The 27,180-nt window shown below is 35.8% G+C and overlaps 4 protein-coding genes across 7 annotated transcripts; 3 read left to right on the top strand and 1 right to left on the bottom strand.

The window, feature by feature from the left end:
- The first annotated feature begins 255 nt into the window (after positions 1-255).
- Positions 256-6,606, top strand: LOC105165658 (uncharacterized). The gene is made up of 15 exons (XM_011084738.3): positions 256-465; positions 626-668; positions 763-1,097; positions 1,649-1,823; positions 2,155-2,238; positions 2,319-2,560; positions 2,667-2,883; positions 3,225-3,304; positions 3,495-3,579; positions 4,039-4,170; positions 4,246-4,359; positions 4,455-4,502; positions 5,530-5,614; positions 5,799-5,855; positions 6,126-6,606. The coding sequence occupies exons 3-15, from the start codon at positions 883-885 to the stop codon at positions 6,158-6,160; spliced, it is 1,569 nt and encodes a 522-aa protein (XP_011083040.2). The 5' UTR covers positions 256-465; positions 626-668; positions 763-882; the 3' UTR covers positions 6,161-6,606.
- Positions 6,607-7,473: 867 nt separating this feature from the next.
- LOC105165660 (casein kinase 1-like protein 10) lies at positions 7,474-20,063 on the top strand. 4 transcript variants are annotated; one of them, XM_088881922.1, is made up of 14 exons: positions 7,474-7,606; positions 7,756-7,796; positions 15,283-15,352; positions 16,211-16,359; positions 16,449-16,544; positions 16,627-16,697; positions 17,399-17,460; positions 17,570-17,633; positions 17,766-17,850; positions 18,171-18,297; positions 18,450-18,523; positions 18,602-18,659; positions 19,196-19,326; positions 19,461-20,063. In XM_088881922.1, exons 1-14 carry the CDS (start codon positions 7,531-7,533, stop codon positions 19,725-19,727), a joined length of 1,371 nt encoding a protein of 456 aa, XP_088738048.1. In that variant the 5' UTR covers positions 7,474-7,530; the 3' UTR covers positions 19,728-20,063. The 4 variants fall into 4 exon arrangements, with proteins under 4 accessions (XP_088738048.1, XP_011083042.1, XP_088738050.1 ...); XM_011084740.3 differs by lacking the exons at positions 7,474-7,606; positions 7,756-7,796 and adding exons at positions 13,716-14,366; positions 14,516-14,556; XM_088881924.1 differs by lacking the exons at positions 7,474-7,606; positions 7,756-7,796; positions 15,283-15,352 and adding exons at positions 13,716-14,366; positions 14,516-14,556.
- On the top strand, positions 7,506-10,905 carry LOC105165659 (pentatricopeptide repeat-containing protein At4g19191, mitochondrial). The gene is made up of 3 exons (XM_011084739.3): positions 7,506-7,606; positions 7,756-7,796; positions 8,591-10,905. The coding sequence occupies exon 3, from the start codon at positions 8,717-8,719 to the stop codon at positions 10,655-10,657; it is 1,941 nt and encodes a 646-aa protein (XP_011083041.1). The 5' UTR covers positions 7,506-7,606; positions 7,756-7,796; positions 8,591-8,716; the 3' UTR covers positions 10,658-10,905.
- Positions 20,064-20,462: 399 nt separating the features above from the next.
- On the bottom strand, positions 20,463-24,722 carry VPS2.3 (vacuolar protein sorting-associated protein 2.3). The gene is made up of 11 exons (XM_011084741.3): positions 24,481-24,722; positions 24,206-24,250; positions 23,320-23,354; positions 22,803-22,853; positions 22,581-22,685; positions 22,413-22,484; positions 22,159-22,230; positions 21,968-22,048; positions 21,074-21,109; positions 20,936-20,991; positions 20,463-20,765 (listed from the first exon to the last, which is right to left on the bottom strand). Exons 1-11 carry the CDS (start codon positions 24,512-24,514, stop codon positions 20,714-20,716), a joined length of 639 nt encoding a protein of 212 aa, XP_011083043.1. The 5' UTR covers positions 24,515-24,722; the 3' UTR covers positions 20,463-20,713.
- Positions 24,723-27,180: the final 2,458 nt, after the last annotated feature.

Below are 27,180 nucleotides of genomic sequence, written 5' to 3'. Positions count from 1 at the left end.
ATTAAAATATTGAATAAAAAATTTATATTTATTTTAACATAAGTATTTTCTGAAAATTCTAATGGAAATGGCCAATTGTAAATGAAATCTTTTTAAGAGAGTGCAAAGTATAATTTTAAAATTTTTTTAAAAAAATATATAATTTGACATCTCGGGGGTCTAAGTGTAATTAGCTTTTATAATTATATATTTATGCGTGTATATGCACATTTGTAATTTTAGTGGATCAGTGTTCTCTTGACGTCTCTAAAGATTTGGCGGTAAACCGATTTTTCTGCCTATTGCTGTTTCCTTTTATAGTTATACATTTTGTCATTCTCCGTTAGTACAGGAAGAACTTATGCTCGATTATGTGTTGTTTGTTATCGAGTGAGTTTGAAACTATGTGGATTTTCACACGTTGAGTCAAATCTAGGTTGTTGAATTCTTTGGTGTTTTCAAGTTCAAGTATTGCTATGATCAAAGGTGCATTGTTGCGTATTATGCTCAGGAAAATTTATGTGGCTTTAATCTTGATCAAATTTAGCTTCTTTGCATAGAGTAACAATCGTGTTGCGTATATGTACCGCGCGAGACTCATATTTTGATGACATTTTACAAGTTAATGTTGTTTTGAAAATCGCAGGTTTTGTGTTTTAGGGAAAGGTAGGTTTAAGTTTGTAAGCAAGGTATGTTTTTTCAATAATACGTTATGCATTATGACATTTCTGGCATGGTTTTCATAGATGTTTGTGATTTCTATCTATGCTGCTTCTAATTTAGGTGCGAAGGTGGCACTAGCATTCTGTTTTGATCATTGACGGTTGATCATGTTACCGACTTGGACTGAGACTCGGTCAAGGAGCTGCTTGCAAATGGTGTTGAGCTGAGGTAAAGAAATCAATGGATTCAGAGAAGGGTTGGTTCAAGAGGTTGCAATCACGAAATAACTCATCAACTGAAAAGAAGGAGCCAATGGCGAGTTCAAGGGACGATGCAAAACCCCCTATGCCTGAGGAAGTCTCAACACTCACGAGACAGAGGGCAGCTGCTGCGAAGCAGTATATTGAAAATCATTACAAGGAGCAGATGAGAAACCTTCAGGAGAGGAGAGAACGGTACGGTACACTAAGTCTACATCTGTATTTCAGTTGTATTGCAGAATATTTTTGCAACAGAAAAGCGCGTTTTACTCGTAATGCCTCCATCTGTAGGCAGCAACATATTCCATGTAAGATAAATTGTACTGGAATCTAATTAAGGACAAAGTGACTATAGAAACTGAATGTGGCATCAGATTATGGAGCCAGTGATGCTAAGTTAGTCCAGGTAGATAACACCTCTCTCCTGCCATAATTAGCAACATTCTAAGCCAGATGATTATGTGGTAGTGGCCTTCAAAAGGAAATATTATGTCAATGTGGTGTATTTGTTTGAACAGTTGTTTATCATTATTCCCTGCGGCTAAAGAGACAACCAAAGACATAAATCTTCTCAGGATTAATCTTTTATCTATCATAATAAGTGTATCACCATGGAAACATTATTTTACCTTTACTTGCTTCTTGGCATAATAATTTGGGTTTTTATATTTCTCAAGGTAGAAAATGCTACTTTTTTTATTTATCATCACAAGTGACTTTATTGTGTCACATTTATGTTTAAACAGGCGAAGTTTACTTGAAAGGAAGCTAGCTGATGCTGATGTATCTGAGGAAGATCAAACTAACCTATTAAAGTTTTTAGAGAAGAAGGAAACTGAATATATGCGCCTTCAGAGGCACAAAATGGGTGTTGCCGATTTTGAGTTACTGACAATGATTGGAAAGGGTGCTTTCGGGGAGGTAAGATTACTACACTAAGTATGTCTATTTAGTTTTACATATATTTCTTTGGTTGCTTTTATATAAATAATTTCATAATATTTTATTTTGTATCTGGGGCTCAAGCCGCTCAACTGATCTAGTCGGTAAGAAAATATATAGCACTATGGGTGATTGGAGTCAATGGTTGGAGGTGGGAGAGGTTATGGCGAGTCGTTGTTGGTTGAGAGATAGAAGACAGGGACCTTGAAACTGCTTTAAATGTTTGTGTTTTGATGAATCAAATGTCTTGGAACATCCAAGCTCTTTTATTACAGAAGAAGCCAAATAAATTAGTTTCATTGATTTGCAGGTTAGAGTTTGCAGGGAAAAGACAACAGGTCAAGTATATGCGATGAAAAAGCTTAAGAAGTCAGAAATGCTTCGTAGAGGCCAGGTACTTGATTATTGGTGTCCAGATGATCTAGACAGAGTTTTGTTTACTATATTACTGATGCTAGATTGTGCATTTGTTAGGTTGAACATGTGAAAGCTGAAAGGAATCTGCTTGCAGAGGTGGACAATAATTGCATTGTCAAACTTTATTGTTCTTTTCAAGATGAGGAATATCTGTATCTTATCATGGAATATCTCCCGGGTGGAGATATGATGACTTTATTAATGAGAAAATATGTTTTGACTGAAGACGAGGCCAGATTTTATGTAGCGGAGACAGTTTTGGCTACGGAATCTATTCATAAGCACAATTATATACATAGGTAAGTGGATGGTCTAATGCATAGTTCAATTAAGCAGGCTGTAAATCTTTCTTTATTAGGCTTCTCGAGTTTTTCTAACTATTTTCTAATATATGTTTTGCTACAGAGACATCAAGCCTGATAACTTACTACTTGATAGATATGGTCATTTAAGACTATCAGATTTTGGACTGTGCAAGCCTTTAGATTGTAGTACTCTACTAGAGGACTTTTCAGTTAGAGACAGCTTTAATGCAACTTCAAAAAGTGATGAACACAGTCCAACTTCAACACGCACACAACAAGAGCAATTACAACATTGGCACAAAAATAGGAGAATGCTCGTAAGTTTAGTAAAATGCAATTTCGGTATTCTTTTTCGTATTGCTAATATATCAAGATGTTACTGTCTAGTAATAATATTGGCCTGGATAGCTGTACAATGTGCATCATTCTTAATGCTGAAATGAAGCATCATTTTTTCGATTGCCAGAATGTTATTATCTAGATTATTTACTACTTAGGTAGTCCTTCAGGCACAAGCATTGGCTTTGATAGCTGATTAATGTTCATCAATTTAATGCTGAAATGTAGCTGTTTCATTTGTCAGAATGTTTTTATCTTGATCATTTACTTGGGGCTATAGTCCTGTCTTTTCTAATTGTTTCTTTCTCACTGACCACAGGCTTATTCCACTGTTGGTACACCCGATTATATTGCTCCAGAGGTTCTACTGAAGAAGGGATATGGAATGGAATGTGATTGGTTAGTTCTCATTTACCTATAGAATTTTTGGGTTTCACTATACATGTTAAAGGAGTCTCTTCTTTTGTAATCTTTGTTATCTATCAAAGAAGCAAGCCCCATTCCTCATGTTGGAGTGAAGTTGTGGGGATGTTGCCTTCGTCCATCTAGTATCTACTATTGGAATATGAGGTTTGCCCTTATTGAACAGGTGGTCCGTTGGCTCAATCATGTATGAAATGCTTGTGGGTTATCCTCCCTTCTATGCTGATGATCCAATGTCCACATGTAGGAAGGTAAAGCCTGGATTCTATAGTCATAACTTTGGACCTAGAGAGCCATTATTGGTAGATTTTACAATTTTTGCTTTTAGACATAAGTGTTCCTGTGTTCTTTGTCAATGAATGAAAACTTCTCTTCCTCCTCGTGTTCTGCTCTTTAATTATTTGACACTGGATCAGGAGGTCGAAACCTCATAAATTAGTCATATTGTTTGAAAGCTTATGCCTTGCTTTTGCTGCATTGGTTTAATGCCAATAAATGAAACACTTGATTTTTTTTTTTTTTTGGATCTTGAATGCATATTTGTTCCTCTCTCCCAACAGTTCGTGAAGTTACACAATGTTATGCTAAGAATAATTTTCCTCCTTGTCTTGCAGTTCATTTGCTTTATCACTTCCTTCTCTATGCTCACCATGTAGTGAATATAGGACAAGAACTGTGAAGTTGATTTGGACTTATTCCTTGTTTTGCAGATAGTGAACTGGAAAGCACATTTAAAATTTCCCGAGGAAGCTAAACTTTCTAGAGAAGCAAAAGACCTGATAAGCAAACTACTTTGTAGTGTTGATCGGAGGCTTGGCTCCAATGGGGCTGATGAAATAAAGGTGCTGTGTGGTTGTTGTATTCTGAGTTCTTGTTCATGAGTTGATGGTGACTAACCATAATGTCTGTTTGTTCAGGCCCATCCCTGGTTTAAGGGTATTGACTGGGACAGCATATACAATATGGAAGCTGCATTTCTTCCTGAAGTCAAAGATGAGCTGGACACCCAAAATTTTGAAAAGTTTGAAGAGGTTTTTGTGTCCCATGAAACATTTCATTTCCTTGTGAATTTGCCCATTTTCTGAAACAAATGTTTAGCTCACCCCAATTGTCTTGTGGCCTGCAGTCTGAACACCATTCTCAAACTTCATCAAAATCTGCTCCATGGAGAAAGGTACTCCTGGTGGTTAATTTTTTTGAATATATGTTTGGAGAGAGTTTTATTCTTATAAATATGTGATATAATATGTATGGGGCTGCAGTACTGCTTGTTACTGTTTTTAGCCATTTTTGTTATCTTGCTTCTAGCATTAGTCTTGAAAGTGGTTTACTTTATTCCAGTTCCATCCTCAGTCTGTTCCATTTTGAAAGAACAGCACATATTTAGCTGAAGCATTCTGGAGAATTTGTTTACATAACAGATTGTAGAACTAAAAAGGTTAAAAGTTCAGAACTGGATGTAAATGAAAAAGTAAGAACAAAATTAAGGAATTTTGATAAGTTGAGTAGGACGTCTGTTCTTGGACAGAGTAGTTGTCTGGAGAGCAAGATTCAGGGGATTTTGTAGGAAGAATATGCTTACAGCTATATTGGTTTAAATGTTGATTAGTTTGGCCCCTGCCTTGAACATAAAAATTAGCTTCAATTCGATATAACTTGCTTAACACAGATTTTCACTTAGGCTTTGGTTGAAGGATTTCGCCAAGGAAATAGAAATCAAAGAAATACAGAATATCAAGTTTGTTTGGTTGTCTAAGTTACACAATGAGGAAAGGAATGGAGAGAAGGGAGATGATAAAAATCTTGTAGAAGGAGAAAAGTCTAAAAAAGCTTTCGTTCATTTCTCACCTTGTGAAATGAGTTTTCCCAAATTATACTGCATCCTCTATTCAAGTTTTCTTTCTTCTTCATATTTCCGCAGCAACCAAACAACCAAAAGACCTAGGCTAACAGTTTTGTCACTCTGACACCTTTTCTATAGTACACCAATATGTTTGCCTGCAAAGTGTGAATTATACCAGCAGCCTGCAAAATTTTGTCTGACAAAGTCCTGATTGACTTGTGCCTATCTCATATTTGTTACTGCTATCTCGTTCCATTAGGTTTATATTTGTTGCACTTGCTGCTTCAGAGCCTTGAACCAATTATGGGTTCTTGATTTCTTTTGTGTATTGCCGTCAAGCTTATTTACTTCTCTGCAGATGATTTCATCGGATGACATGAACTTTGTCGGGTACACATACAAGAACTTTGAAATTGTGAATGACTACCAAGTGCCTGGAATGGGTATCTCTTCCTGTCTCCATGTGTTCGTGCATGTTGTTTTGCTTAATTGTGTGTACTGCTGTTTGGATCATTAATCTATGGAGCTTTGACAAATGCTGACCTCGTTTGCAACATACGGTCAATTGTGTGTTCATTGTTATACATGATTGATATTGGATCCTCTGTTTTGTGGTTTATTTGACAGCTGAACTAAAGAAGAAAAGTAACAAGGGAAAGAGGCCAGCAATCAAGACACTGTTTGGTATGCAGAATATCTCTGTGGCCTACTAACCAATCATGGTTTTCTATCCATCAAGGCTAGGAGATCTTTCTTCTCAACTATAGTAAATAAGGACAGCCCATCCCTGAAAACTTAAAAAGAATTTAGTACACCTGTTAAAATACTTGAAGAGTGGCATGAAACTTCATAGCTTGAGCAATCTCATAATTCTCCTCTTTCTCAACTTTTCCACTTCGCCATCACATAACGCAGTGACTTTTAACTCTGGTTTTGCTGTTTATCTTGTAACAGATGATGAGCCTGAAAAATCGGAAACAACAAGCTAATACATCTCAAAGAAGCGCTGCAAATTCCTCTTCTTCCCAACATGACGTTTCTCACACGTGAAACGGTTAAGATGGGAATCCCCTCCTCGCCTCACTTCTCTGTTGCCGTATTCCATCATAGCAAAGTGCTCAAGTAACTGATGATTCACCATTGAGTTGGTTATCTTACGGTCCTTGATGTGTTGAACTTGGTACAGAGGGCTCAGAGAAATCCTACACTCGAATATCTAGAGTGCAAGCACTTGGATTATAATTGCAGTGCTTCCCAGTTTCTTTCTAACCATTACTTAGAGCTGCTTAAAATATTTATTTGTAAGTATTTTTTTTCTTTTTATGTATTTCTCAAGAGTATAGTTTACCACAACATACAACATAAATGCCTTTTGTGGCTTTGTACAATAACAATAGTGTACTCAACAATCTCCTATTACTATGTCAAGGACAAATTCCAGTTGCAATTTATCATGCATCTGCAATACTTTTCCTTGTATTTAGTGTATGTTTTGTTTTGATAATTAAATTACAATATAGATATCAAATATTTATACCGAACAATTATAATAATGTATTAATTATCAATATCAAATAATTATATTTAATCAACTGAAGTCGGCTGTTTACTTGGGAATTATATGGAAAACAGAACCTTCATTTTGCGAAAGAAACAGCTCTAGAATTGGTTGGAACACAAAATTCCCTTGACATGATACCAATCCCTTAAATCTAATCCATGCTCAATGGACCATCGGTACAGTGGTTAAATTTAGTAATTTATTACTTGAATAATACAGGTTTGAATTTTATTGAATATTTCGAACCAATTAGTTTATACAGCTCGTATTATAAATTAGCATTGGTTGATTTACGATTTGCTTTTTCCTCACACGCACACCCTACGAAATCCCTATTTGCTTTTCTGTTTCGTCTCTCTCAGCTCTCTCTCATCTCCTCTTTCTCTCTCTTCCCCGTTTTCTCTCCTCATTTTCGCTCGTGTTTTTAGCGTCAGCATCAATATTTCGATTGACAAAAGATCTCACGAAAGAGCGGTTGCTCCTCGGGAAATTGATACCCGTGCTAGATTTTGATCGGTCGTTTCTGGATTTTGATCAATGAGGATCGGTGATAAACTCATCGATTAGGGTTTCGATTTAGGGTTTGTACGCATGTCAAGGATGTAGTTCAGAGAGAGAAGGAAATTTCTCGACCGGTGTTTTGTTTGGCATTTATTGGATCCTGTGTGGGGAATCCTAATTCGGCAATCGTCCTGCGTTTTATTCGGCGATTGTGCGCAGTTAGCGTTTGAAAGTTGAAACTTAAGGAAGTTTGGGCTGATTTTGGATTTTTCGAGTTATTTCATTGAAACGTTTGCCATGGATCATGTTGTGGGTGGAAAGTTTAAGCTTGGGAGGAAAATTGGGAGTGGTTCATTTGGTGAACTCTATTTAGGTAGTCATTCTCTGTTATTGCTTTGTAACTATTCCTTTTTTCTTTCTTTTCGTTGGATTACTGTTTAGATACTAGCGTGTTTTCTTTTCCTTACGAAGAGAGGGAAAAGAAAAAGAAACTAAATGAATCTGGTTTCTTTACTTATGTAGGTGTAAACATACAAAATGGGGAAGAAGTTGCTATCAAGCTGGTATGTTTGCAAATTTCTTTAAATTTAGTTTCATTTCTATCTTTACCCTCTGTGGTTGTGTGAAGTTTGGAGCTAATAGATCGCATCGAACTGATTTTTACATTGTCCTTGTGTATTTACTCATCTTATAATAGTATTATTATTATAAATGCATGGTACTGCATTTTGACATTGTGTGCTGTCTAGCGCTATAATTAGATTTTATGACATTCATTTGGGTAAATGTTTAAATAGCGAATAATTGAATGAGGATATAAAATGTTTAATGATACAACGATCCATTATATAGTAAGGTTTGGGGGTTAAAAAATAAAAGCTCGTTTAAATTCGTTTTGTTACATGTTATAAATCAAATTTAAATAGAAGTTTTTATTTGATAAGCTTTTAAGCTTCACTTGACTTGACTTCGATTGGATTAATGAAAAAAGAATTGTTTTAAAAATATTAAATTATTAAATTTAATTTATATTTCATTCAATTAAAATTTGTTTGAGAATCTGAGATTGATTAGAGTATTTATCAAATTAAATTCAAATGTAATTTTTCAAGCTGCGTATCAATTTAACCATTCGGCTTGTTTCGGTCATTTGTGTGGGTATTTTATTTATGTGAGAGAGATACATAAAACTATTACGACTGTTGGCATCTCGTGTTTGGATCAGCAGAGCGCTATTTGTAAATAGTATGATCTACCATTTAGTAGAGCGCAATTGCAGAAAAAGAAACAAAGTAGAAGAGCGCAATTGCCCGCACCAAAAATGGGTGATGATGAACTCATTTCATGATATTTTTAGATCATAGGTTCGGAGTCAGTCCCACCAGTCTCCACATTGTGAACAGATTAGCTGGCTGTCCACCACCGCCGGTAGGCTGCTTAATGTGGTGGAAACCATTGTTCAGTGGTCCAAGAACAATGAGACATGGTATCATCCCAAGCTATTTCGATTCTGGAACGAGTTTCAGCTGCTGCTTGGAATTCCAGCATGAGGCGAGCAGTCAACCATGGTGATGCTCAAAACGCCCTTCTCCTTTTTCGCCAAATGAAGCAACAGTCTCATGCACGCCCCGACAACTTTACTTTTCCCCTCATTGCAAAAGCATGTGCGAAACTCTCAGATCTCATATGCTCGACAATAATCCATGCATCTGTTGTCAAAACACCCTATACTTCAGATATGTACGTACAGACTGCTTTGGTTGATATGTACGTGAAGTGCGGTGATTTAGAGTGTGCCCATCAACTGTTCGACGAGATGTCCGTTAGAGATGTAGCTTCCTGGAATGCAATTGTTTTGGGGTTTGCTCAAATGGGTTTCTTTGATAGAGCTTCGCTGTTGTTTAACAGGATGAGGGTTGCTTGTGTAATCCCTGATGAGGTTGCTATCATGGGGTTGACGCAGTTGGTGTCTGGACTGAAGGATGGGAGATGGTTGAGTGCTGTTCATTGCTTGGGGATGAAGTGCGGGTTTGGAGATGATGTCTCGGTTGCTAACACCTGGATTGCTGGCTACGCAAAATGTGGTGATTTGTGCTCAGCTGAGATGGTATTTTGTGGCATTGCTTTGGAGCATTTGAGTGTCGTCTCGTGGAATGCTTTGATTGCTGGATTTGCTTACTTTGAGGAACCGGTGAAAGCTATATGGGTCTATCAGCGGATGATTAGTAATGGATATAGGCCTGATTTGAGTACTGTTCTTAACTTACTTTCATCTTTCGTGCAGCCTAATTCTTTACTTTGTGGCATGTTAATTCATGCTCATGCAGTAAAACTGGGCTGTGATATGGCTATCACCTTGCTTAATACCCTTGTTTCTATGTATTCAAAGTGTGGAGATATTGGTTCAGCGAGATACATATTTGATTTCATGGATGAGAGATCATGTGTTACTTGGACTGTTATTATTGGTGCGTATGCAGAAAAAGGTGATCTGGATGAGGCCTTATCCTTGTTCCACAGTATGGAAGCTGCTGGTGACAAACCTGATAAGGTTACCTTTATTCATCTTTTAGCAGCCTGTGGCAAAGTTGGAGCCCTTGAGGTTGGAAAATGGATTGATAATTACGCCATCTCAAAGGGGCTAAAGAATGATATATTGGTCTGTAATGCGTTGCTAGACATGTATGCAAAATGTGGAAGTGTAGGCGATGCTCATAGGCTTTTTTTTTCAATGAAAGGGAAGAATGTTGTCTCTTGGACGACTCTAGTCTCTGGGTTTGCACTTAATGGGAAGTTTCAAGAGGCGTTGGATCATTTTAATGAAATGTTGAAGTTGGGTTTCAAACCAAACCATATAACTTTCCTTGCTGTTCTTCAAGCCTGCACTCATGCTGGTCTGTTAGAGAAAGGATGGGAAGTTTTCAATTTGATGACTAATACATATCGCATAGTTCCCGGACTTGATCATTACGCTTGCATGACTGACCTCCTTGGACGCCGAGGAAAGCTGAAAGAAGCATTGGAGTTTATTCAGGACATGCCCATTAAACCAGACTCTTGGATTTGGGGTACTTTGCTCAGTGCCTGCAAAATTCATCACAACTTAGAGATTGCTGAGCATGCAGCATACCATCTTCTTCAACTAGAACCACACGCTGCGGCTCCTTACGTAGAAATGGCTAATATATATGCATCAGCAAGAGACTGGAACAGGGTAGCTTCTATGCGTAAGAAAATGAAGAGCAAGCAGGTGACAAAATCCCCTGGGCAAAGTGTCATACAAGTTGATGGAAAATGTTGTTCGTTTACAGTAGAAGATAGATGCCATTATGAAGGGTTGCAAATATTTGAGACTTTGGATTGCTTAGTCCTGCAGCTAAAAGATGAAAAAGATTTGTTAGCTCTCGAGGAACTCATGTCGTGACTCAACCTTGGCGTGTTAGTGATTGGTTTGCTCTACAGGGTTTAGCATGCATTACGTGATCCATCACTCCTGTCTTGGAGATGAAAACGAGTTCCTTCTTTCTCCACGGCATTAACACAAAATACCAAAGAAATAAGACGCCATTTTTGATAGTTTACTAACTGCGGATTGGAAAGTACAGAGAAATCGACATGTAGAATCCAATGTTGTGAAATTGTAATTGAAACGCAAAAAAATGATTTTGATTATGTCTCAACCCATCATTTCTGCACGCAGTCGTGCATCACCGTATCTAACAGCAGATGTTAACACAATTATCAGACAAGATTGAGGTGCCCGCAAATTCACTGGAACTCTACCCGTGTTACGTTTGAGGCGAAAGTGTTGAGTTTTCAGATACGGATTTTTGTGGAGTATAAGAGAAGTAATTTATTGATCAAGGACTGACAGCCAGAATATTTTGTGAGAAGATGGAATGATTGGTTCCACTGTGATTCTGGTAATAAGCCAACTGCATATGTTGAATGGTTTACAAGAGCCTGTTGTTCCATAAAAGATAGCTTCCACAGAAGGCCTAAAGCTCATGTGCACATAGAAACCACACCCACAGAGATTTTTATGCCTATAAGGAGGCAATAAAAATTGAAAGCACTAAGAGAAAATCAGCAGGAAGCGGCTTCATTATCTACTCTATTTATGTTAAGAGGGTGTTTGAACGGGCTTCAAATAAGCATTTATGAGCTTATTATTAAAATGAGATCAAAAGTGCATTTTTATTTTACACGTTCTGCTAGGGGTGGCAAAATGTGTGGAAAATTATCTATTTATCTAAATTTTTGTCTTTCTGTCTCCAAAACACTTAAAATTCAAATTCAAACATTACATGTAGTTTCAACCCAACCCACTTAGTTTTGGGTTGGATTGTCTCAAATTTTCTAATATGGGTTTAATATGGTAATCTATCATGGACTTCGGTTGTTTGTATGTGTATTTTAATGCATATCCTGATAGCACTTGCAGGATCTGGTGAATTTCCATCATTTTTATTGTTCCCCTCAATAACAGGTTCGGCGTTTGGCTTTATAGCCTTCTCGAGAATTCCCAAGAGGGAATTCTTTCTTCATTTTTTCAAGAATTGAAAATAATCCTAGTTGTCACTCGAATCTTTATTCGATGGCTGGAGATAAAGGATCTCCAGCCATCGAATAATAACAGTCCAAGTAACAGGTTGGAGATAATGGACACAACCTTTATCGCACTATAATAATGTATTAATTATCAATATCAAATAATTATATTTAATCAACTTATGTCTATGCTTTTTACTTGAGAATTATATGGGAAATAGAACCTTCATTTTGCAAAAGAAACAGCTCTAGAATTGGTTGGAACTCAGAATTCCCTTGACATGATACCAATCCCTTAAATCTAATCCATACTCAATGGACCATCGGTATAGTGGTTAAATTTAGTAATTTATTACTTGAATAATACGGGTTTGAATTTTATTGAATATTTAGAACCAATTAGTTTATACAGCTCGTATTATAAATTAGCATTGGTTGATTTATAATACTTAATCTAATAAAAAGTAAGTATAATTTTTTTAATATATGAACAAAGAAGAAAACCAAATGAAATGGACACAATTTTTCCTTTTCTCCTCCTCGAATTCCTCAAATCATCAAATGAGAATAGACAGCCAAACTATTCAACATCATTATTATGGTGGTTTGGTTCTTTTCCGACAAATAATCACAAAAATAATTATATTAATAAGGTATCATGAATGATCTTGTGCTCAAGTCTAAAGTGAAATTAATATTTTAATTAGACCATAACCTAAAACTCAAACCTAACTTCTGGTTTGCCTTTTGAGTTGGGCCCATTAATTTCTTTTTCTTATGATTTTATTCATTTTAATTATTCCAATAAAATAAGACTACTCTTTTTTCTAACAGAAAAATATTTTAAACTAAATCATAATTTATAAAAAAGTTCAGTTTTCCTAATATTCCACACATAAGACATGATTCGAACCCATGACTTTTAAAATCATAAAACCTCAGTCCAATTGAGTCGGGCTTTATTAACTGCAAATTTGTTATATTTTCTCTTTTTTACTAAACATATATAGTCTTCTAATTATTAAGTTTTTAACACATCCAGTCTCGTAATAATGGCATTAACACTTTTAGTCCTATAAAATTAGATATGTAAAGTACATTTGATTCTTCTTTTTTTTTTTTTAAATGTAAACTTGTCGGTAATGAGAATTTTTGCTAGGCAAAATGTTTGCTCTTCACGCATTTTTAAACTTAAGCAATGACTATCAAAAACTAACATATTTCGTCATTTATGAATCAAAATTCAAAAAAAAAAAAAAATCCTAAATCCTAGAGAGTAGAAAGCCTCCCATTTCCTTAATTAAACCCTAAATAGGACTTTTTACCAATCTGACTTATCCAAACAAGACCAAATTACTTGCATGTTATTATGCATATGAAAATCCTTCTATGCAAATTTATTAATCCAAACACAGTATTTTTTATTTTTTTCTCTCCAAATCTTCTCTCTTTCTCACTCACACCCTAATTTTTTGTCTTAATTATCTCTATCTCAATTGTTTCCACCATTTACGTTCAATATCCCTTTGTTGCTTTTCCCATTTATTTAACTAGTTATCGTTTCAAGTAATTTTCATAAGTATATAAAATAAATTGTAGTGTAAGATGATGATAAAAAAAATTATAATTATAAATATAATAAAAACAAAATATTAAATATAATTTTTAAAATTACATAAAATCTAAGTATAATTATCAAATATAAATAGGAGACGAAAAACGGTATAATTATCTCACTGAATAAATATACACAAAGTAAAAGCCACAATTTAAAAAAAAAAAAAAAAAGAAGTATTTTTTTAATAAGAAATTATAATAATTGTGCACTCACATTCAATGTGCTGCAGACGCTAACAATAATAATAGCAGGGGCAGATGCCTTTTTAATTTTAATTAAATTTTAATATTTGGGAATCCCCACAGCCCACAGCCCACAGCGCTATAATCAATCATCAAACCTTTGTTCATGTATTTCTCTCTCGTCGCGTCTCATCTCATATACGATTTGCTTTTTCCTCACACGCACACCCAACGAAATCCCTATTTGCTTTTCTGTTTCGTCTCTCTCAGCTCTCTCTCATCTCCTCTTTCTCTCTCTTCCCCGTTTTCTCTCCTCATTTTTCGCTCGTGTTTTTGGCGTCAGCATCAATATTTCGATTGACAAAAGATCTCGCGAAAGAGCGGTTGCTCCTCGGGAAATTGATTTCCGTGCTAGATTTTGATCGGTCGTTTCTGGATTTTTATCAATGAGGATCGGTGATAAGCTCATCGATTAGGGTTTCGATTTAGGGTTTGTACGCATGTCAAGGATGTAGTTCAGAGAGAGAAGGAAATTCTCGACCGGTGTTTTGTTTGGCATTTATTGGATCCTGTGTGGGGAATCCTAATTCGGCAATCATCCTGCGTTTTATTCGGCGATTGTGCGCAGTTAGCGTTTGAAAGTTGAAACTTAAGGAAGTTTGGGCTGATTTTGGATTTTTCGAGTTATTTCATTGAAACGTTTGCCATGGATCATGTTGTGGGTGGAAAGTTTAAGCTTGGGAGGAAAATTGGGAGTGGTTCATTTGGTGAACTCTATTTAGGTAGTCATTCTCTGTTATTGTTTTGTAACTATTCCTTTTTTCTTTCTTTTCGTTGGATTACTGTTTAGATACTAGCGTGTTTCCTTTTCCTTAGGAAGAGAGGGAAAAGAAAAAGAAACTAAATGAATCCGGTTGCTTTACTCATGTAGGTGTAAACATACAAAATGGGGAAGAAGTTGCTATCAAGCTGGTATGCTTGCAAATTTCTTTAAATTTAGTTTCATTTCTGTCTTTACCCTCTGTGGTTGTGTGAAGTTTGGAGCTAATAGATCGCATCGAACTGATTTTTACATTGTCCTTGTGTATTTACTCATCTTATGATAGTATTATTCTGTCATTTATTTTTGAATTGCTTGGGCCCATATGTGTTTAATCTATTTTCATTACCATTATTTAGTTTATAAAACCGTAGTTAGCAATCGAGAAAGTTTGAAATATCAGGTAAATTACTTCTATCTTTGTTGAAGGGGACCAAGCAAAGTCTCTGAACTAAGAGAACTGAAATAAGCAAGTGTCGGCCAGTCAATAAAATCCTTAAACAATTGTTGCCTTCCATAAACTATATAAGAGCTTCATTTAGTAGATAGTACCTTTTTAATGGTAATAGTAGCATGGACTCTTCTAACTTTGCTTAAATATTGCCAAGGCTAAGTACATGTATTTCTTAAAATGTGGAAGATTAGGAATGGCGCTGCATACTTTGTTGGATTAGTGACATTGTATTCAACTGCCTCATTGTGAAGTGCTTCTGTTTTCTGTATGATGCTTAAGTTTGAATAGTATTTCTCTAATTAGTTTTTAGTGCTTGTATTGAGAACTGCAAGTTATTTAGAAAGAAAAGCACAGAAATAAATCTTGAGAATATATGTTCCCATATTATTTCTCAGTTTTTTTTGGTTACATCTGCAATTGCCAGGAACCTGTTAAGACCAAGCACCCTCAACTTCACTATGAGTCAAAAATTTATATGCTTCTACAAGGAGGAAGTAAGTTGCTCCCTCTCTCTCACGCACACACACACAAACACACTCTCACCCAGACACACAACAGAGAGCCACCTCACAAAAAGACAGTTTTACATTAGACGGCAGATACGTTAGTTTAAATGCACTTTGATTGATACCAGAGTCTCAGTAACTGCATTTTGGATTGAAGCATTTGGGATCTAATGTCAAATCCATTAAGCTTGTTTAGATAATTATGGATTCCAAATCCATGAATAAGACCTTTCAGTTATTTCTCAAACAGTATGATAAATTTGAAATCCCCTACCTTTTGTGCTATTTGGAATCCTTAGCTTCATCATTCTCTCATACTACAACCTACCACACAACCTCAGCCTGTGATTTGATTATTAGGATACCGGATATGATTGTAGGAAATTTAGCTTATGATATTCTTCAATTTGTTATGCAATACCAGTCTATCTTCACATATTTCACTCAAATTGATTTGTGTTTGAGGTAGAATTTGCTTAACTTGCATTACGGCTTTATAATCTGTGAGGTAATGATGTAGTCAAATCCATTAGCCCTCTTCAGAGGGTGTACTTTCCTCTGAACGTTCTGCCTCTAGTTCGTTTTGACGTATGGTCGTATGGGGTTGGGTGGGATGTGATTATTTTGAAGTTGGATGTGTTCTGCGAGCTTCTTTTACATTTCTGATTAGAATATCCTAATGTCCTTCCGTTCCTTTTTTTCTATGAGTTTGAGCTGATGGCGTTAACTGCATGGAATTTGAATTGTAAGATAATGGCTTTAGATATCATCTTCTCTGAACCATAAGGGCAAATGAAGATGATTGCTAGATACATTAACTGTCTGTTACTTGTTGTTATCATATAGCGGGCATTCCCAACTTGAAATGGTATGGAGTTGAGAGCGAATACAATGTCATGGTCATAGACCTTCTGGGACCAAGTCTGGAAGATCTCTTCAACTATTGTAACAGGAAGTTATCCTTGAAAACAGTATTAATGCTTGCAGATCAATTAGTAAGTAGTTGGGATTTTGTTAAATATTTTCTAGAGGCTCTGATTTAGCAACCAGCTCTTCTATATCTAATTTAATGACTGACTTTTAGATTAATAGAGTTGAATACACTCATTCAAGAGGATTTCTTCACCGTGATATAAAGCCCGACAATTTTTTAATGGGCTTGGGGCGCAAAGCAAACCAGGCATGTCTTTCTGCCATTCTCTGGCTTCCAACTCTTGTTTAGATTATATGAAAACACGGTGACACTTATGTTATGTTTGCAGGTTTACATCATTGACTTTGGTCTTGCTAAGAAATATAGGGATCTCCAGACTCATAAGCACATACCCTACAGGTACTTTCTCTTTGGGTTATTGTCAGAGTTGAGAGTCTGCCATGAAGGTTGTCAATGTATGTCGAATAAAGTAATGATCTTTCATTACTTATAAAATTGGAAATGCACGGAGGTAAAATAAGTTAGCAAGTCTTATGTGAGAAGGGAAGATTGGTATGATATCAAGTCTAAACATTTTATTGCTTTGTTGGTTTGTGCTGTTTAACTTGTCATATTAATGAAGTAAACATTTTGGAGAAGGTATTTCCTTTATGGAGGCACTCAAAATCATGGGTTGAAATAGAATAAGTCCGGTTGTTTGTTGTAGGCCAATTCTAATTGTACGACACCACTTTTGAATTAGTGGCAGATGCTTAAAATCATCTGTATACGCATTAATGTCGTGCACAACCTATTGACACCATATGTTTGGATTTCAGAATTCTATCCTTTTTAAGCTGGAATTCTTTGTGGTTTGGAATCAAACTTACACAGATGAATCAATTCGAAGTTAAATCTTCCAGTTAACTGAAGGGTGGTTTGAAACTGTGAGCTTTCCCGAGTCTAGAGTTGTTGAGGCATGATCTGGGAGTTGTTTGTTTGGCACCTCTGATAGGGCCAGCCACATTGTTTTGCTTCAAACATTTTGAATCCTAGTAAAAATCCAGATGTTGCACCTTGTCTGGTCTATCTCACTGAGGACACATCTTAAAATTTCCCAGGGAAAACAAGAATCTCACTGGTACTGCTCGCTATGCTAGTGTCAATACACACCTTGGAGTTGGTGAGTCATGTATCTTGCAATCATTAAGTTGCTTTATATGTATAAAGTATGCTTTAATAGAGGGTGATAAATAATTTCCATTACCTCTATAATTTGGTTATTCTGGCAGAACAAAGCCGAAGGGATGATTTGGAATCTCTTGGTTATGTCCTAATGTATTTTCTCAGAGGAAGGTTGGTCCAATGTTTGGCATACCTACCTTTTATGTTTGCCAGCATTTTTCCTTCTTCATCTCGACAGTTTATCTGACATTTGTTTCAAGATTATTGGGTCCTGACTCCATCTGCATTTTACTTCCATGCCAGCCTTCCATGGCAGGGACTTAAAGCTGGCACAAAAAAGCAGAAATATGATAAGATTAGTGAGAAGAAAATGTTGACTCCAATAGAGGTATATATTACGTATCATGTTTGCATGCTTGTTTGGTATGGTCCTTGTTTGAAATGCATGTTTTTCTAGTACTCAACATGCTAGGTTTGGATCTAACTTGAAAAACCTACTCATGATATCATGTACACCCATTTAGTTGTTTGACAAATCTTGTTACTTGATTTACTAGTCAAGTTTGCTTGCTTAAATAGATATTTATATATAGTTCTTTGGTTGTTTAGAACTACATGACTTGTGCATTCTTTCATAATTTGCATGGGCCAAAGCGCATTGCATGTTGATGAGTCACAGAAAGTAAATGAAATGTGCATTTGTTACAGGTACTATGCAAATCTTATCCATCAGAGTTCATATCATATTTTCACTATTGCCGATCATTAAGATTCGAGGACAAGCCAGATTATTCTTACTTGAAGCGCCTCTTTCGTGACTTATTTATTCGTGAAGGTAATGAGTAGTTTAACTATGTTAGTGTTTCCTAATTTAGATCGTCTGTACACTGGATTTTCTTCAAAAAGTGTTTTGTCCCATCTCTGCTTGTTAAGTTCCTTTTCGAGTATCTTGTACTTCAGCTTGCACTTGTTGTAATATTCATGCAGGTTACCAATTTGATTATGTGTTTGATTGGACTATATTGAAGTATCCCCAAATTGGTTCGAGTTCTAGACCAAGGGTTAGTTTTTGCATGTATATATATGTTTGCTTTGTGTTTTTGAGAATATAAATGTATTAATCAGTGTTTTGCTTCTAGAATCCCACTGGCAATGCTGTTGCTGGAACCTCTGGTGAAAGACCAGGAAGAACATCAGGTACATCTATTTGATCAAAATAGCACCTCGGAGTATTGCAGGTTTCCTGATATCTGCTCCCAGCTAAAATGTGAATTGATAATGGACTAGCTGATCGACTTATGCTAATTTCTGGGCCTATTATTAAAGTATTATATTATTCGTAAATGATTTGGGACTGCAATATAAAATCAAGTACTGTGAAGAAAACTAAATGAACAACCTGAGCATAAATCCATGTTTTCCCCATTACAGCATGCTGCAAAAGTGTAATAAATTCTTCATTTTGAAGTCGACTCGAGCTGTACAAGCTCTTCTTTAGCTAAATGATTGAAATCTGTGAAGTGTTTTTTGTCGTGGTAGATTTAGTTATTACTGGCAATTGTCATTGATTCAGTGTTATGAGTTCTGAATCACAAAATTCAGAGATCAAAGAGGTCTTAGTATGAGTCCAAAGTATTGCTATCTCTGGAATACGAAAGAAGGGAAAAGTTCATAGTTATTGTCCAATTCTAGTTCCTGTTTTGTTGTCTCCTCTGATTTTGTTTTTGCCACAGTGGGGCGAGATATTCGAGATAGATTCTCAGGTGCGGTTGAAGCTTTTTCTAGAAGAAATGCAGGTTCTGCCCAACATGGCGAACATTTGAGGCAGAGAACATTGGAAGATGTTCCTTCACCAAAGGACATGGTATTTATTCTTTTACCTTCCCATGTTTTCTTTTGTGAGTCATGTCGTTTTGCTACCTTCAGATTTAAATTATTCTTGGACAGGCTCGTTTGATGTTGAGTTTGGTACTAAGAGGCCTTTCTATGTTTCTGCAGCAATTTGATTCAGAAAGAGGCCGTACCTCAAGAAATGGCACTTCTTCAAAGCGAGCCGCCGTCTCTACCACCAGACCAAGCTCATCTGGTGAGGTGACCGATGGTCGCTCTAACAGAATGGCGTCCAGCACCGGGCGTGCAACGTCCACACAAAGAGTTCAACCTGGTGTTGACCACAAGCCATCATCTTTTGCTCGTGCTGCTCTTACTAAAGGTACTCGTGATGACCCTCTTCGAAGCTTTGAGTTCCTCTCAATCAGGAAGTAAATGGGATGGTTTTTGATAAAAGAAAAAGTCATTTGAAGTGGATAAATACCATCTGTTTAAGGAAATTTGGGCTTTCATTGCTACCCTTGTAAATGTGAAATATGTTGCACCCCGCCACGATTGTCGCCTCATCCAACCTCCCTTCCAACAGTATTTGTCAAGTTTTTGTTTAGTTCTTACTGTTGCAACGCATTTTATGCTCATCCAAGGAAGTGATGGGTTTCATCTGCGGGCAGTTTTTCATTTTTACAAGACGACCTTGGCTGTAATAATGCTGTTTATGTATGCCACAAAGTATAAATATACTAGAGTCTGAACTGAACGTACTCGATCTCATGAACATGTGCGGTTTAGTATTTTTCCACTTTTATATGTTAATTGAGTTATTTCCTACTCCACATGAATCAATTCCCGAGGTGTCTTTCGAGTGGATTGGAAGGTGCTCAAGTGACTGGCATTATAGTCTTCACGTGATGTTATGCTACACAATCACAGTTTATTAGTACATGCGTTCGGCTATGCCACCTTTCAGCTGAACTTTTCTGATGCTAATCAGGACAGGATGTAAGGGAAAAACAACTCGAAAATTCTCATTGCAAGTGGCTTTTTCTGCAGATTCCAGTAACTGCACTCAGTGAAGGTCGAAACAAGGGAATGTCATGTGAATTAATTAGTAAAAGAACAATTCCCAGAATGTGCCTACAGAATTCAGAAAGCAGTAACGACTCCATAGGAGATAGAAATGTTCCAATGTGAGATTTAAATAGAATATATAAGATTCAGAACCTGTCCGTTGTATTTCCTAATTGCACTGTGATTGCCGAAAAATGTTACAATAAAACAACAAAATGTCAAATAAACAATTTGTAGATATTAACAGCAAGGAGAATTATGTACAGAAGTATAAAATAGAAAGAGATTCAAACTGAAGGAAGCAGCACCGGATATCAATTCAGAGCATATTATCAACATTTGCACGCGGCGGCTCAAGGATTTCTAAGAGCAGCCAACCTCTTCTCCAAGTCATCAATGCTGGAACTACAGGGGAGCACAAAAATAACATTTAAAACGGCACTTATGGGTCAGTATAGGAAAACGCCTGGTAAAACGCGCATGTTATAACCGAATCAATACGAAGCTAGCAAAACAAACCCCCACATATTTGGAAATGATTAGTTGATTATCAGAGTATGATGCACGAAATATACCTGCCAGCATCCTCTGTGTTCTTGGCAGCAATTTTTCCTTTGGGGGCAGCTGACAACTATAAAGGTTCCAAGAACAAAATTAACTTGCACACTAGATGAAAAATTCTTATCACTAATTACATTTTCAGAAAAACTAACCTGTGAGGCAACATCCACACCAATTTCATCCAGCACCTGGAACATTTATTCATAACCTAGTAAATATACGGAGAGGAAAATGCATAATGTGCAAAAGACATGACTTACAAAAACCCAAATCTCCTGCACACGGTGCTGATAATTTACAAAAAGGTTCTCAATGATCTAACTCCTTTGTCGAAAGATTAATTGGTTGGTTAAAATTAGCTTAGGGTTTCAAGTGAGAGTTGAAAAAGTGGGTACAAGCGTCCTCGATATAGACTGCCAAAACTCCGTGTCCGTTACACCAATTTACTCTTAAGGTTGCTAATTTGGCGTGCAACACCATTTCTGGAGATGGTGCACTATTGTAAGGATATCCCAGGAAGAACATTGCCAGCACAAGAGGGAGATATCTACTATTAAAGGACGCTTTAGGAGTAAAAGTTTCTATCACAGGAAGTTCTGTTCTATTGTAGCTCTCCTGCTAAGATATTAACTCCTCTTCACATCTGAACCTTGTCTTCAGTGGCCCTCCGTACTAAATTAAGAATCTTATATGCCCATCAATTGGTAAAAGACATCAGAGACTCAGAATCAGAGTAGAGGCTTTTCACTTGTGCAAGCTACGTTTTCGTTTGATCTTTATATACACTATATTACTCTTTACTCAAAGAATCTGGTCAAAATTACTTGTAATTACGCTAGAGAGAATTCTCAGTTAATAATTCTTTTCTCTTGAAAACGTTACATTGCAAAAAGAGCATATGCCAAAAACTTGGTTCCATTAGTGAATCAATGTTTTGATGTTGACTAGTCTATATAGATTGTTAACTTAGCAAACAAAAGAATTGGAGACAAATAATATCTAGCATCAACAATCCTAGACTAATGTTTCCATAGAAAAAAGACTACCTGGTTGGTCAACTCTTCAGTTTCATCTTCAGCCTCGTCATCATCCAGAGCATCATCTATGGCATCTGACATCATTTCAGTCTACAAGCCAACACACATGGCAATAGTTGCACAAAGAAGAAGGAAAATGTTAACTTCACAAAAGACAAAAGGGTGCAATATAGTTTTAAAATGCATATGTAAAAACTTACAGTCATATCCATTTGTGCTGATTGCTTCTGGAATTCCTGGATAACCTTTGCCTGCTTTGCAGGGGCCATTTGCTGCGAATAAATGCAGTTCAGGGTTTTAAAATGAGTAACCGATAAAACAACTTCAGAAAAAGAAAATAAAATATGAATCCCTCTACCTTAAAACACTCACAAAAATGAAAAAGTAAAAAAAATTTAAACGTCTATATTTTTATAATAGTTAAATCTATCTAGTAAACAGGTTATGATACAACCTTATTCATTGCTGCCATAGCTTTACTTGCACCTTTCATACCAACCGCAACAGAAGTTTGGGCAGACATTGCCTGGAAAATATGCCTAGTTATGAGTGATACTGAAATGAACTAGGAGCAAATGAAACAAGAAAATATCTTATTAATTGTAATAATCTGAGTATGTACCTGGGTGTGAGTCGCTATACCCCTCATCTGAGCTCGACTACCTTGTAAGTTGGCTATTTGTTGGCGAAGCCTGATTAATTGGCGTGCAAGAATTTTGGTTGCTGCCTGAAAACATGCAGAGAGAACAAAAGGTATGAAGAATAATCGATGCGGGTCCTTAAACATCAGTGGAGTTTTTGATGCAGTCTTTATTAGCCATGTAAATTTAAATCATCAAGGCACCTCATTCCCAGTTTTAGCAGTTCTCTTTATCTCAGCTACAAGCCTCTTTTCCTGCATGTAAACAACCAGTCCTGTCATTACATGTAAAAGCATAAGACAACTGTCAATAAAAAGGGTAAATTACATTTTGTCATTCGAACTATGCCCGTTTTTATACTTTGCCATCGAAACAATTTTTTTGTGTCAACTTACCATCTCAACTTTGCAAAATTTGCACTTTTCCATATATGACCTTTTTGTTGATTTTTTCGAAAAAAAAATCACATGTTGTGCATATATGAAAAATATTCTATCACATAATCCTTAAATATCACATGTGTTGTGCATGTGGTGGTTTTTCGATAAAAAACTTGGTTGAAAATCAATTATAAATGACAAAGTGCAAAATTTCGTAAAGTTGAGATGGTGAGTTGACACAAAAAATAAATGTTTAGATGACAAAGTGTAAAAACGGGAATAGTTCGAACGGCAAAATGTGATTTTCCCTAATAGAAATATGTCAAGAAGTTTCACATACCTCTAATTGCAATGTATGAATTTCCCTCTCTATGCCTAAATCAAATCACACACCAAAATTTATACATTACATACGTTTAGATGCATACATAGGTCATACAAGAAATAAGTTACAGAGCGAGTTGAAAATTTGATTCAGGAGCTACATTAGTACTAACATCTCCGAAAACCAAAGTGCCATGTGTAAAATATTCAAACTTAGGTACTTCCTTACAGACTCCAACTGCGGTTCATATTAAAAGAAATTACTATTGTAATTTAGAAAAACCAAAAGCTTCTAATGTATTATGCTAGAGTTCAATCAATTGCAACACAAGCAAGATGTGGCATGTAGGTACACATGAAACATCAAATGAGCTGAAGAGAAAGCAAGAAGAGAATGATTCACTCTTTTCTTGCACATCTTTTAACTGAAATCCATCCAAACATTCCTTGATCACTAATTTGGATGCAACCATCTAACTTAACTTTTCATGAAAGTAAAAGAGTCCAGTAGTACTCTCCATAACTAGTTCTCACCCTTTTTTACACCTAAGGGCTCTGGTGACCATACATATACATGATTCATGAAAGAATTCTCTTCTCTATATTCCTCTTTTAATGTTGACTACATGACATTGCAGGCAGCAATACCTCCATTTCCATTAGTTTCTACTATTTCACAGATAAAGCCTGAGGAAGAAAAATAATCCCCAAAGAACCTAATCTAAAGCAATAGGCACAACAAATTCAATGTGTTTGGTAAATCCAATAAACCAATAAGCACTATGCCACCATCATTCATGAAATTTACAAGGAAATAATAAACTTACGAAAATTATGCAAAAAGAGTGAGTGGTATCTATTTCATTAGAATTAGAAACATGAAATTTGTAGCGGAGAAATACCTCTAGTAGCATTGGTCATTTCTCGCTTACTCTGCCGAAGCGCCTCTGCGCAACCATCAGAAAATTGAACAAAATCACACACGATCGAATCAAAGAAATAGAAATCAACATTGCAACCAACGATACGAGTCAACGCGAGGACAAGTGAACACGAATTCACACGGCAAAAAAGATGATGCCATCCAATTTAAACGGCCGAAACACACATAATTACATGAAATAATAGCTTCTCAACAGTGCGCACAACATATGCTGAAATCCGAGAGACAACAAACCTTTGGCCGTAGGTTTTTTGGAGAAGATGTTCATATTTCGATCAAACGCAGAGGACCTCAAACAATTCGAATTATGACCGAATTCTCTATACCGACGCGATCTAAATGCATATATTTGCACCACCACGCTGACAATAGTGGTGCACGCGAGATTGCACGATGACCGCGTCGAAGGTTTAAGGAAGGCACCGCGGAATTTGCAGCATTTTATCTTTTCTTGTGTGTTGGAAGTATATTATAATATTGAGGCGTATAAGTCTCAAAATGTTGTTCCATAGAGTGACAGTGCTCTCGGTGGTGAAAATACTTTAATTGCAAACAACCCCCCAGAATTTTCTTATTGTCAAAATTCACTCCTACTATTTTTTTCCATTGTCATTATGGAGACCCTCACCCGAAGTTATAGACTTGTACTGGCCATTTGTAAGCGCTTATCTTAAACGTTTTCAACTTGCCGGTGAAAATAAGTTGAAAAAAATATTTCAATTTTATAACTTCGCTTTTGAATTTATTTAAATTAAGTTAACTTGAGCCAAAGATTATAAGCAGTTTCCTATCAATTCTTACAACTTATTAATAAAAGAGATAATTACATTTTTATTCCTTGAGATTTGGTATTGTATTACATACGTAAACCCTCTATGGTTTGAAAAATTACATTTAGTATCTCTGAGATATACTTTCGTCTAACAAATAAATCCCTTCATTAGTTAAAATTTATCAAATTTACTAATATTAACAAATAAAAAAATAAAAAAATTTGATATTTACCCTTGATTAATTTATTACCGACTTATTGCAGGTCAAATAATTTTTTTCCTATTCACTACTCTTATATTAGTGAGAATATACTTCCTCAGATGCATTAATGCGTGAAGATGTATGAAAGTAATTTTGTCATAAAATTTTTTTTTTTTACCTGCAATAAATTAGTAATAAGTTAATGAAATATAACTAAAATTTTCTTTTCAAATTTTTTTTATTAATATCAATAAATTTGGTGAATTTTGACTATTGAGGGACTTATTTGCTAGATAGAAACAGAATTCATGAGTGCTAGATATAATTTTTCAAACAACAGAAAATCTACTTATAATTATACCAAATTTTAAGAGCGGAGAGTGTAAATTAAATTATAAATATTAAATTATTTTTCCAAACACTCTAACTTTAATTTTTATTTTCAGACGCTCAAAACTTTTACTATTACTTATCTTACAACTTATTCTAAGAAGTTATTAAAATACGGGTAATTTATTATTAAGCTAGTGCACATGTTAAAATTCATTATGGGCCCCTTAATCAATTTAATAATCATATCACTTATTTAATTTCGTATCTATAAATCACTCATTTGTTACATATATAAAAGTAAATGAGTTTCAAAAGCTTTAATTCGTGTTCGAGTGATTTAAATTATTGGTAAATTATATTTTGTCATTCGAATTATACTCATTTTACATAATGACATCTAATTTTTTTTTTGTGTCAACTTACCATCTCAATTTTGATAAATTTATATTTTGCAATATAAGACCATTTTTTTTTTCTACTAGAAAAGCATCACATGTTATGCGTATTTGAAAATACCATAGCACATAACCCTTAAATATCACATGTACTCTGCATGCGATGTTAAAAAATGTGAGAGAAAGCAGTTATAAAAGACAAAATGCAAAATTTCATAAAATTAAAATAATAAATTAACAAAAAAAATAATATTAGATTATAAAAACAATCATAGTTGAATGTAATTAACTTTTAAATTCCAATCATGCATAATTATTTTGTTGGAAAATATGGAGAATAGCATCGCTCCCTCCAAAGGGGAAAAGAAAAAAAAAAAAGGCAGCATTGCTCCCTCAAAAGAAGCACTGTCAGTCCATTATCCCAGAATCAAATTACAGGTTGGCTGTGTCAGAGGGGCTTGCAGCAGAAATAACGCTAATTTCTCCTGCATGCCAGTCACACTTTCACCGCATGTATGTTTCCAGATCCAGATGTAAGAATTTTGAGTTCAAAGCAGAAACGTAAATGATAACATAGATTTACGAGCAAACTGTCCAGTTTTGCATTTATTCCTCAGTTTAGGCTATCTTGCATGTACCGTCCATTATCCTGCCAAGCAATTCTGCACGTTAGGTGTTGCCCTGATGCACGATCTACAATCTTGACGATGATCCTACACATTAGGTATTGCCTGGGAGCATAACACCAATTGTCTTGCGCATCGGCCCCCAACATCGCCTATGTGTATGCATCATGAGCATCCGTAAATCTATGTACATTAGTCAATAATACCTACAGGTGCTGAAAACCAACTAAAGACCCCTCAACCGGCGCCTATGTTATGTATGTCCACCGTTCTTGTTGTCAAATCATGCACAAGAACCGATGTTCATCAACTGACAACGTTTTGAATCACCTTCTTGTTTAACAACTCCATATCATGATACCAGTACCTTGTCCGAACATAGTGTCACCCCATGCCTGTGCCCGTTGCCGACTCTAACAGATAACCGTTGTGCACTAAAACCCAACATCTCAAAGGGGTTACAGCAACGTTGAAGCTCAAGAGGGTTATGAGTTTCGTGTTTACATTCTAATTAAGTTGTTGTTATTGTCTTTGTTACTTTATTATAACACTGCTAATTTTAACTGAGAAAAATTTAAATTCTTCCAAATGTAGCAAATGAAGTA

The sequence above is a fragment of the Sesamum indicum genome, linkage group LG6 (genome assembly GCF_026168435.1).
Source record: "Sesamum indicum cultivar Baizhima isolate 11 linkage group LG6, ASM2616843v1, whole genome shotgun sequence".
Lineage (NCBI taxonomy): Eukaryota > Viridiplantae > Streptophyta > Magnoliopsida > Lamiales > Pedaliaceae > Sesamum > Sesamum indicum.
The sequence above is the reverse complement of the archived record's forward strand: the minus strand, read 5'-3'. Positions and strand labels throughout refer to the sequence as shown.